Genomic DNA, 12,420 nt, shown 5'->3' with positions numbered 1-12,420 from the left:
TCATGCAGAAGTCCCTCTGTGATTTTAGCGTGTATCCTCTTAGGATTTCTGGAAATTAAATCCTGGAATTCTTTGAAAATATTTTTTTCGGATTAACAACGGATAGAATCTTCCGAAAATCCTGATGGAAATAATTACAAAAATATGTCCATAAGAGGGGTCTTTCTTAGCCAAGTGGTTAGAGCCCGTGGCTACTAGGCAAAGCCATGCTGAAGGTGTCTGGGTTCGATTCCCAGTCGGTCCAGGATCTTTTCGTAATGGAAATTTCCTTGACTCCCCTGGGCATAGAGTATCATCATACCTGCCACACGATATACGAATGCGAAAATGGCAACTTTGGCAAAGAAAGCTCTCAGTTAATAACTGTGGAAGTGCTCATTGAACACTAAGCTGAGAAGCAGGCTTTGTCCCAGTAAGGATGTTAATGCCAAGAAGAAGAAGAAGTGTCCATAAGAACCACATCTCCAGGATATTTTTAGAGGATTCTTCCTAAAATTTCTTAGGGCTCAAATAGAAATTCTTCTGGAATTCCAAAAATGTGTATAAACTTATTCTAGTAGTACTCCTGGGATTCTTACGAGAATTTCTCTGAATTCTTCAGGGAATCATCTGAGATGCTTTCGGAAATCCTTTTAGAACACTTCCGGATAACTTTCGAAGATATTTCAAAAAATCCTTCTGAAATGCTTTTAAAAATGCTTCTTTAATTTTTTCGCCAATGTCCTTATAATACTTCTAAAACTCTTCCAAAAATCCTATTGAAATTCTTCCAAATATCTTCTGGAAAACCTTCTGGGTTTGTTTCGGAAATCTTTCTGAAGATGCTCTGAATACTTCCTACTAGAATTACTCCTAGGATGCTTCTGGGCATTCCTCCTGGATTTAAAAAAAAATCTCCATGTGATTATCCTTTCGAGTATCTCCCTAAGATTCTATCAGAAATTTTTCTGGAATACTCTTGGATTTCTGTGATTCTACCGTAAAACGGTCTAGTATTATTCTGAAAAAAAAACATTGGGATTCTTTCGAATATCTTTCTGTAATTCTTCTGAAAATCCTTCAATGAATTTCTTTGCTTTGAAGAAGGATTTCCGGAAGAATTGTACTACAATAATTTGTGAAAGAATCACAGTCAGATTTCTGAATAAATTTTGGGGGGATTTCTGTAAGAATTACTTAAGGACTTCCGTGAAAATCTGAAAGAGTCCCATAAGGATTTTCGTAAAAATTACAAATGGATGTTTGGATGTAGTGATATCCAAAAGAATTCCAGAAGTTATTCCGGAAGACTACCTGTAAGACTTTCAGGCAATTTCCAGAGTTTTTGGAAGAACCTCCTATAACATCCGGAAGAATTCCTGGATAATTTTCCGGAATAATTCCAGAGCGATGTCCGGAAGAATTCCAGAAAGATCTACAGAAAGAAATTTTCGGAATTATTCCAGAGTAACTTTCATGAGAGTCCTAGAAACATTTCCGAAAGAATTTCAGAGGTATTTTTTTTAAGTCTCAGAAGGCTGTCCAGAAGTTTTCTAAAGGAAGATCCATTTGAATTTCTGAAAATTTTACTAAGGATCTTAGAAAATTTCCTAGAAAAAAAAACTGATAAATCACAAAGCAAAAACAAAAACGTTTTCTCGATAAATTTTCAGAAGAATCACAGAAAGATTGTTTTTTTTTTAGAAAAAGTTTCTCAAGAATCCAGAGCAATTCCTAGAGGATATTGGAAGTTTTCCCAGAAAGATTTCTGGAAAAAATAAAGCACGATTTCCATTAGAATTGCAAAATGATTCCTAAAAAAAAAAAACCAGGAGGATTTCAAAAACCATTTTTGAGCAGTTTCGTAACAATTTCTCGAAAAATTTCGGATGGATTTGCATAACAAAGATTGCTAAATAAATCCGCGAGAGATATCTGGAAGAATTCCATAGGGATTTCCGGAAAATCCCAAAAATTTGAACGGAATAATCTGACATTGAAAGAATAGTTTTTTTGGTTCAGATGGATTTCCGAGAGAATCCTAGAAGAATCGAAAAAATCCTGAGAGAATATAATAGGGATATCTGACAAAGTGCCAGGGATAATCAGGGTAGAATTACTTATGGATTTAAAAAAAAAAATATATATGTATATATATATATATATATATATATATATATATATATATATATATATATATATATATATATCGGAATTTTGTAAGGAACCTCAACAGATTTATGGAAAAAATCATTAAACGATATTCAGAAGAATCCCAGATTTTTTAAAAAGAATTTCAAGAAATTTTTACGGAAGAATCTCGGAACGATTTCCTTAAAAATCCAAAAGGGATTTATGGGATAATCCAAGAAAAAATCCCAGAAAAATTTCTAATGCACTACAGAGTGATCAAAGAGATAATAATTTCAGATTAATTTCCAAAAAGAAACTTGGTGAAATTTCCGAGAGATTTTTGGAAGAATCCCAGAAAAGTTTTTCGAAGGAATCCCAAAGGGGGAGAATTTTCTGATAAATTTTAGAAGGATTTCTTATAAAGGATTCGTATCCGTAAGCGTTTCCGGAAGAATATCAGAAATTTTTGGGATAATTCCAAAAAAATTTAAGGAAGATTTGTTAAGGGATTCTAGGAAGAATCTCAGTAGGAATTTTCGAAAATGTTTTTACAAGAATCCCAGAGAGCTTTTGAATTTGTTGAAGAATTCTAAAGTGCTTCAATTTATAATCCTAGATGCATTTCCGGAAGAATCCCAGAATAAATGAAAAAAGAACAGAAAATAGCCATTAATAGTCGAGCAATTAATCTGGCGAAGGTGCAACAGGTGGTACTTTCGATGAATCCTATGCAACAAAAATTGTCGGCGCTGTCCATCAAATTCATTCGTCAAAACCATTTTGGTGGAGCTATGGTAAAATCAAACGTGTTTCTGGTCTGCTGAAAATTGTCGGTGCGTTAAGTTAACTCCCTAAAATGGTAGTTTTTACACATAGAAAAAGCATTCGACAGTGTTTGGCGAGAAGGCTTGATTGTAAAATTAAAAAAAAAATAATTTTCCAACAAACTTTGTTAGAATCAGAGCTCTAAGTCTGAAAGACTTCATGTAAGAGCTGGTGTTCCTAAAGGCAGCATTTTGGGGCCAATATTATACAATATTTTTACATCCGACTTACCTCAGGGATGTCGAAAATCTTTGTTTGCGGATGACACAAGCCTCTCCGCCAAAGGACGAAGCTTGCGTGTCATCTGTAGTAGATTGCAAAAGAGTTTGGATATTTTTTCTTCATACTTGCCAAAATGGAAGATTTATCCTAATGCTTCTAAAACTCAACTTATAGTATTCCCACATAAACCAAAAGCTCTTTATTTAAAACCTTCAAGTGATGAGAGGGGTTCCAATAAATTGGTCAGATGAAGTAAAGTATCTAGGGCTCCTGCTAGATAAAAAAATAGCTTAAAAGTCTAATTGTAACCAATATGTAAAATGTCTGTATCCACTTATTAATAAAAAATCGAAACATTGTATTAAGAACAATGTGTATGGAATGATACAATAAAGAATTATAAAAATACAGTTGGTTCGCTTCACCCACATATCTCCCACCACAGTTTCTCACAGTTGTTTTCAGTACTTTTTTTTATTTGAAGTTAAGTCATAGTATATGCTTTTTGCCCACAAGAAATTCCCATTAATCGATTGCAAACAGTACAAGTTGTAAAAACAAGATCTACCGTGTTTTTACATCAAAACATGATTTTATCAAACAAAAGGATTTTACTGCACGTTCATAAATGCTAATGCGCATGAAGATAATCTATTTCAGTTAACAAATAATGCTACACAGAACGTGAAAGACTGAAAAATCAATCTCAATGTTTCAATTAATAACTGATTTTGAAAGAAAGCAACAATCAAAACAAAAACAACCCAACATAACCAACGAACGTAAAGCAAAACAGAAGAGAATTAATTGCGGGTTTAGATAGAAAGTTTTATTGGTTTGATTGCCTTTCAAATATCCCGTCTCTGATAAATTGGAAACCATTTAAATATGAAAAATGCCACTGATTGATAGAAAACTTCAATTGCTCAATTGTTAATAGTTTCCAGAGGAGTATCCAATCATTTTCAAGTGGTCGCGTTGAAAGCAGAAAATTGCGCCTCCGACTTAGCTTACCGGGACACACCGCGCCGTATTGAGGAAGGTTTCCATAAATCCATTGCATTTTACCGCTCATAAAACAATAATTGTTCTTAAGCATATCAAATTGATTATCTGTCTGGACCACATTTAGCTATTGTATCCATACCAAGCCATTAAGACCTCCAATGATGGTTTCTTAACCATCTTTGTGGTAAATCTCATCCCATTAGCATACTCAGCGAAGCTGGAAATTGGGTTGATGAATTAATTGTCGACTTGCAGCCAGCAGCGATAACAAGGAACTCCCATTTTCACCGAGCAGCACTTAGGGTAATGTGGCGTAATTAATTATTCATCATCTCGATTTCCGGGTCAGACCAACTCGGCCAAAGCTTTACACAGAAGAATTTCTTTTCTTCAAGTCGCATGACGCGGTGGTTTACAAATAATTTCACTTATTCACTTATTTTGCGGCCAACAGGTGACTACAACGTTCCACCCACTTCCTCTCGTTGTCGGTTTTTGTTTCTGCTGGTTAGAGCAGACGACAATGTTGGCGTGTGATGTGCAAGCAACCGAATAATGAAAATGAAAACGTCACCCATTTGAGCTTTTTTTTTGTCTTAATGTTATTTTCTCTGCTTGAATTGAAAGATTGATAAAGGTACTTTTACTTTTGGTTACCTGTCTCGTTTTCAGTGCATCCGTGAAAATATATGCACGTGGCTAAAAATTGGTGAAGGTTCTTCTGTTCATTGCAAGGAAGGCCCATCATTTTCTATTTCATCGAAAAGTAATTTCTGTTTAATCAAAATGTAATTTTGGTGAGCACGTGAGTACAAAGTAATGTTTGAAAAGATACTGTTGCTTAAATTCATCATGGCAAAACAATAGTAAACAGCGTAGAAAGTAGAATGAGACAATTGAGATCAAATCATAAAAAGAGACAAATTTAAATCATGCGTCGAGATCCAGTCAATTTGTTTGCTCCGGAAATGACAATTATATAGCGGTAACACCACAAGCACATATAACATTGAAACATAAATATGAATCCCACCAGCTCGGAGTAATTTCGATTTTATTTGGAGTCAATTTTATTTGGTAAACATAAAAGATCAAAAGATCAATCTCAAATTACGTAATGGTTCAAAAGGGCGATTTTTTTTTCTTTTATCATAAGTATACATATTTGTTTTGTGATTTTATGAATACGAATTTATTATTAAGCAAAATCATTTATGAAATTTAAGTTGCATGTTAAGAATGTTTACTTTTCAAATATGTTGCCAGAATGTGACCGTGTTGTTCGATTTGTCAAAAATTGTATTTGTATCCTTGATCAATCGTTTTCAAGAATAGAAAAAAATCACCTCAAGCGACTAACAACATAGTATTTAAATGGTCTAAAAGGGATGTTGCTCTTGCAGAAGCATAATTTGAACACCTCATTACGCGCGCATATTAAGTATATATGGAGCATCAGGTGCCCTGTTTGTCGCGGCACAATTCGTTTGTCGGATGTTTTAACATGTTACAATTAACATGAATCAGAACGCGTTCACGGCATAATTTTTCGCCCAACCCATGCCCGATTAACTTTCGGATCAAAAATGGCATACCGTTTTGATTCATATTACGGACAGCTTCAAATTCCGGACACTCTCGTTTGTATGGGAAACATTTCACACGAAATGTTTCAATTTTCGCCGTCCAAAAGTTCTCATTTTCGAGGCTCGTTTTATTAGGTTTTTTCCATAAATATCATTGCAAATTTATAATGCCCAACTACCTTAGACGTCTCTTAAGTGGTTGAACGATTTCAATTGATGATTTGACTGTTCCATTAATGATTATCATGAGCTGTCCGTAATTCGAATCAAAGCGTCCGGAATAAGAATCATGAAAAGGCCACACGTTTTGATTTATTTAAAATTATTCAAGTTGCGGACGCGTATTCTTTACCCACCATCCGAAAGTTAAGGGCTTCCGACGCTCCATAACGCTAAAAAATCATTCAGAATGATTTATTTTGTATGGTCCATGCTGGGTTATACTTCACTGAGGCCTTAAGTGTCCGTAATGTGAATCAAAACGGTACCAGAAGGCAGATTTTCGGAATAAATGCGTAAAAATCCTTTAAAAGTTATGACTTTGGTTTGCGAACAATTGATCGTTAGCACACATGCAGAGCGATTAATTTTTCGTGGAGCGAAGTTTGTTGTTAGGACTTGACGACTAATGATTTATCGTTGTTGCTAAGCTCGCATGATAAAAAAACGGCAATGCATCATTTATTTTGTCATAATCTCTAGATTTCCATGCTTGATTGATTTTTCAGGTCCCACTTGCCCCATGGTACCTTAATAAAGAATCGAGTTTGTTTATATTTTGCAGTCAGATTATTATCAAATGTTTTCCATACAAAAAGCGTTACAGAGGATTTTAGATTGTTTTTCTCCAAATTTGAGTAGCAGCACGTTATAGTGTCGGAAGCTGAGTTGACACTTGACCAAAACAAAACATCGTTATTGTTTACGTTACCTATAGCTAGCTGGTGAAAGTCGATACTTTTCAAATTCAAAATTGCTAAATTAAGTTTGGTTTGAAATGTCATACAGTGAGCTCTACGGGGCGTGCAAGCGTTGTTATTGTTCAACATTAATGGAAAAGAAAATTCAGGAAAAAACTAATGAGTTTTGGAGGGTGCTGAAAAACGATGCAGTTCATTTTCCGGAAAATGTCTCTGAAAAAAACATTCGCTACTTAAAAAAAAACAAGTTTACTTTCATTTTTCACAAATGTATGTATAATGTTCAATTTGAACTGAGCATTTTTATGTTTTGTTATAATTTTGGTGAATTTTATTCATAACATTATTGCTGTTTTTTCACATTTGTATGTATAAAATCGTTTTTTTTTTATCAAAAACTACAATGAGTTTTTTTGTTTTTTTTTGCCATTTAATTATTAGAAAGATTTAAGAGAGAAATTCGAAAATGTCCACGTGGACACAGGGGGGGGTCTGTCAAATGTCCACGCTTGTCCATGGAGGGGGGTGGGTAACAAAATAAGGTTTTTCTGTCCACGTGTTATATGGACGGTCCCTAACTGAGACAAGAAAAAGTTTATATGGAGCCAACAATATTTATCGTGGGAAAAAAAAGTTATGTGTGCTGGAACGATGTAAGAAAGGGCCTAGGGGCAATGTCGGTATTATTCCTTCTAATATTTGACGAAATTAAATCACCGTTTCAACAAGTATGCCATAAAATTAAGTTGCATTTAAAATAAACAACCAGTTACAAGTAAGCCTAACAAAAATACATGATTAACCCCTCTAACGCCAGCTTCATTTTTTACCACTGAACAAATATTCAAATCGCGATAACTTTTTTGTTTCTCGATATTTTTGCATCATTTTTTTCACAAGGCCTCAAACAACTCTTCTAGTTTAAGGATCCGTGGCGATATTAATCATTGATGATCTAGTTTTTGAAAATATTCTGATGTTTCTTGGGGGACCGACATTCTCCATATAAAATGCCTTTGGCGGTCAATTTATCACAAAAATAAAATATGTGCTATACAACGCCAAGTAATAAGGAGCTACTCTGAAAAAATCATACAAATCAGTTCAGTATTCTCGGAGAAATCTGAAAATTACGATATGAGTTTTCAAAATCTTTGTTTGTCCAGAGTGGTACCAGGAACATAAATTGTCATTACTCAAAGACGGCTGCACCAAATTGCTTCATTTTTTTCACAACATACTGGCATTAATGTATCATTCCAAGGAGCGAATATCCGAATACGAAAAAAATGCTGTAGCCTGAGATATTTATGTAAGCTATGGCTACGCGTCGGTCTTCCAAGGAATTTTGGAATATCTGGATCCAGATGACCAATGATCAATATCGACACATATTCTAAAATTAGAAGAGTTTTTTGAAAGTTAAAAAAATGGTGCAAAAATATCAAGAAACAAAAAGGTTATCGCGGTGATTTTTAGTGGTAAAAAATGAAGCTGCCGGTAGAGGTGTTAATGCATTTCTAAAATAAATCCTTATATTTACAGGTTTTATACAGATTTTATTACTAACTATGAGATACTTATATTCACGGTGCTCCCTGATCGTTATTATCAGAAAAAATCTCCATCAAATCTGTGCTCACCAGTCGATTTCTATAGCTAAGCTGCATGTCTGGGCAAAATTTAAAAAAAAAACGAAGGGCCCGTTTTGAAGTTACGCCTTTTTGAATGTGTAAGTCCACTAATTCAAAGGAAATCTGAGATATTTAAACGAGTTTTCATTGGCCGTGGTTATCAGGATAAACATACTATTAAAATTTGAATCAAAGTTGGTTTATATAGTTATTTGTAACTTCAGGGAGGAATTTTGAATGAGAAGATAGACGAAATTTGGAGTTACGTTTTTTTTACGATTTTTGGAAGCGTAACCATTGAAAACACTAATTTCCAATAGATTAATTAGGCATTGTTATACCTTTGATCATATCCTAGCTTGGAACCCATGTACTCACGATTCAGATTATTTTACATGCAATTGATTGATACCTGTTGTACATCGGAGCGAAGTATACGCCAAGAAATACTTTACGAGTTAAGTTTTCAGTTATGGGCAGCAGTGTATGGAATAGAATAAAATTAACAACGTAGAAAGCAGCGATACAAAATGGAAGAAAACAATGCAAAGTTTAGAACATCCGTTGTTATTTTGTTTAATGTAGTTCAAAATTGTAGCATTTACAGAGCTTAATTTTAAATGTTTGTCTTTGTCAATTTGGAAAACTTTGTGAAGCTCCCAAAGTATTTTTTTTTTCGTTTGGGATGAGTCATAACATTTGGTGAGTCTTTAGTTCACAAGCACTGGCTGCGATCGAAAACAAATTTACATGGAAATCTTCAGTTTGTGTAGGATTGAACCCATATTCTGGTGGGTAGACCAGCTGGTTATCAACAGGGCCACAGAACAATTTAGGATTTTCCGGTAATCAAAACTGGAATTTACGTAAAATCCATGAACAACTCCATATTTTATATATCTTTTCAAAATTATACCCCTTGACTTTGATTTCTATTACCCGAAGACCATCTCCGCAAGTTCGAATGCCAATATCAAGGGACAATGTCATGCAAGGTAATTCTATACTCGGGAAAATAGCATTCATTGTAATAGTGCGTTCAGGATGATGACACTCTGAAAGTGTTATGATTTTAAATTCAATGAAACCAAATAATAACAAATGTTCCTTACTTTTCTTAAGCATATTTCAAGTACTGAGGCTTTCTCTTCACGAGTTAGCATGAGAATGGATTGATTGATTTATGCAATTCTTTCACTATTGTATTTATACAGAGCTCTTACGTGTTTTTGTAATCTAAAAGACCGAGAAACCCAAAGGTAAAACTGTAGATTTTTGAAAAATATATATGTAGTAATGTATGCTACAAATGATCACAAAAGTATTGACAGTGGTCTAGAGTTCTATAGTTTGGCCAATTGTGCATTACTCAGCAATTGAAGTTTATGTTCAATTGTGAAAGACTTTGGCGACATGTAAGTGCAATGTGCCATTGAAAACATTTGAATATGCTTAACGGAATGTCTGCTTAAAAAAATGCCTAATTAATCTATTGGAAATTAGTGTTTTCAATGGATACACTTCCAAAAAGACGTAACTCAAAATTTCGTCTATCTTCTCATTCAAAACTCCTCACAAATAACTGAAAAGTAGTACTTTTCAGCACTGTTTCTTTCGGTAGGAAAAGTAGGCCGTTATGTTGTCCATTCTCTTAATAAAAAGTAGGCTGCATTGCAACGGAATTGCAAAAAAATATTTAACCAATTCTGTCAAAGAAATTTCCGCTTTTCTTGTACGGTACAACATTCGAGCCGACGAAAAAAGCTTAACAATTTCAAATTATAATATGGATAGCTAGAATTGATATCAACTTGATAGACATAAGAGATAAAAGATCTGGAATTTATATCTGAAATAAACTACTAGAACTACATTGACATGGCATACTTTTATTCTGTAATATTTGACCAATAGCTGCGAGGTTTTCACTAGATCTGCGAATATAAAATTTTTCTATGGTTCTGAAGTTCCAGGAACAGTATTTTGATATTGTCTTCAGGTCTTTTATCTCTTACGTCAATCAAGTCAATATTACGTTTTGTCTGTCAGAACTTCGCCTCTACTCTCTACTTATTTTGTTTTTCAAACCCGCCACTGATATGTCCAAATCTATCTAAGATATAGAAGATATACCAAATGATAACCATATAGGTTCACTACACGTTTAAGGCGAAGTAGGCCGTCATTGAAATTTGTACCCGTCGTTGATGATTGTTGCTAATTCATCTCACGATTTCGAATCAAAGAAAATCACTTGTTTTTGTACTGACACAGCTGAAAAAGTATCTGCATACTTTTTGCATGTTAGCGCGTACAGTGATACTTTTTCAAGTCTGTATTGCTGTTTGCATTTGAGGAGCAAATCTTGACTAAACGTTCTCCAAATGCGGTAACACAAAATAATCAAAGGACACCTAGCAACGATTAAATAAATCACCGCCGCCCTAGCAAGATAAATCGATTTTTGACATCGCATTTCTTGTGAAAAATCTTACCGCGTTTGGTGTTCCCGCATTTGATATTTGCATTTCAAATGCACACAGCAATATAAACTATCAAGACTGAGTTTTATCACTTTGAAAAACAAGCTGAAAAGTCATCATTGTTGCCAAAACGAATGACGGGCTACTTAACCTTAAGACACTTCTCCAAAATACATAAATTTACATTGCTTCGAGATAACGTTTGACGCAAAAAGGAAACTTACCTTAACCTACGGTGAAGTAACTTAAGTACATTTTGCATTCGGAGTGCTTTACAGGCCGTAATCTCCGTCACCTTCGTCGCTGAAGACGTCCAGATAATCGTCGCTTTCCTCGATTGCATTCGGCGGAACGAACGCCCCGCCGAAAGCATCATCCAGCCGATCTTCGATGCCCATCTGGGTCGCAATTCCGTACACCAGTCGCATGAGCACCAACCGCACGAAATTGGGAGTATTGGTTTCACGGGCCTCGTACTCCAGCTGCTTCAGAGTTTTCCGTGATGGCACGTGATGTTTCCTCCTGCCATACCTCCTGCGGGCGTCGCAAACGGTGGCCAACACGACCACCAGCAGTAGGATAATGGCCATATTTCTTCGCGCCTTGGCACCGAACATATTGTACCTGTTTTCACTTCACGCGACTTGCTTTCCACCCGAATATATGCACAAATGACCGACTTTCCTGCCGGAGCCTGTGGTCCCGATCGATTCTTCTGTTTGCGGCGGGTAGTGTTAATTGGTCTCTCTAGCACTTAAGTGTATCTTCTTCTGCCTTATGAAGTTGGTATTCGCACGGGGGGCTTTCTGTCCGGACCACAAGCAACTATCCAACTCCGTTGGATTTAATTATCTTAAGAAGATCGCTCAGATCAATCGCAGTGCACACAGATCAATTCCAGGTACGCACAGACTACTTCTGAGCAAATCACAGCCTTCTAGATCAAGATCACCGTGTCGTTGAACCGTTCGCTGCGGACGTTCTGCCCCAAATTTCCGACTTTAATTCGTAGAAAAAAAACACAATATCTTGTAAAGCTCGAGAGTTACTGCGAACCACTATCCGTAACGAGCAGCGATCAAGATTCGTTGCAACAAAACTCGCACTCGAATTCTTCCACCCACTTATCTTTAGAGCACCGCGAAGAGAAGAGCTTTCCCGTAAAGATCGACCGAAGATACCGAGATGTTTAGATGTAGTCGCGTTGAGCGCTGAACGTTGAATGGAAAACGGCGCCGCAGTTTCTGTGGTCGGCTGATTGGGAGTGGAGCCTGAATGGAGCCCCCCCTAGCTGAGTGGTGGTCCGAACGGAAGAAATGGTATGGTGATTTCAATGAGAGAAATGTCCGCGCTGCGCTCTTGGCGCGAGTAGATTACTGTCAGTCTATGCATAATTGTCCCATGGTGCAAAACAGACAATTGTGAAATAAGCGTTTAAAGATTTTTACACATTTGTGCTCTGTATTTGCAAACGTAATGACAAATTTAAATCAATTCTTTACAATAATATGCAAATAAGGGTGTTATTAGAATGCAGGTTACAAAATTCAAACAGTTCCACCATCTTGAAGGTTGGTTTGCTGTTGACAAGAAAAGTAATTGCCTATCTTGATGCGTGAGAAATTTATTC

At 35.7% G+C, this 12,420-nt stretch overlaps 1 protein-coding gene across 1 annotated transcript in view; it reads right to left on the bottom strand.

Annotated features, from left to right (window-relative positions):
• The window catches only part of LOC110678614, a 48,233-nt gene extending 36,202 nt beyond the window's left edge, over positions 1-12,031 (bottom strand). The window contains exon 1 of the mRNA XM_021851726.1: positions 11,015-12,031. Coding sequence (XP_021707418.1) covers positions 11,063-11,407 — 345 coding nt within the window. The 5' untranslated portion in view covers positions 11,408-12,031 and the 3' untranslated portion in view covers positions 11,015-11,062. The remainder of the gene's footprint in view (positions 1-11,014) is intronic.
• Positions 12,032-12,420: the final 389 nt, after the last annotated feature.

The sequence above is a fragment of the Aedes aegypti genome, chromosome 3, assembly GCF_002204515.2.
Source record: "Aedes aegypti strain LVP_AGWG chromosome 3, AaegL5.0 Primary Assembly, whole genome shotgun sequence".
NCBI classification, from domain to species: Eukaryota; Metazoa; Arthropoda; class Insecta; order Diptera; family Culicidae; genus Aedes; species Aedes aegypti.
This window is presented reverse-complemented; position numbering and strand designations above follow the sequence as displayed.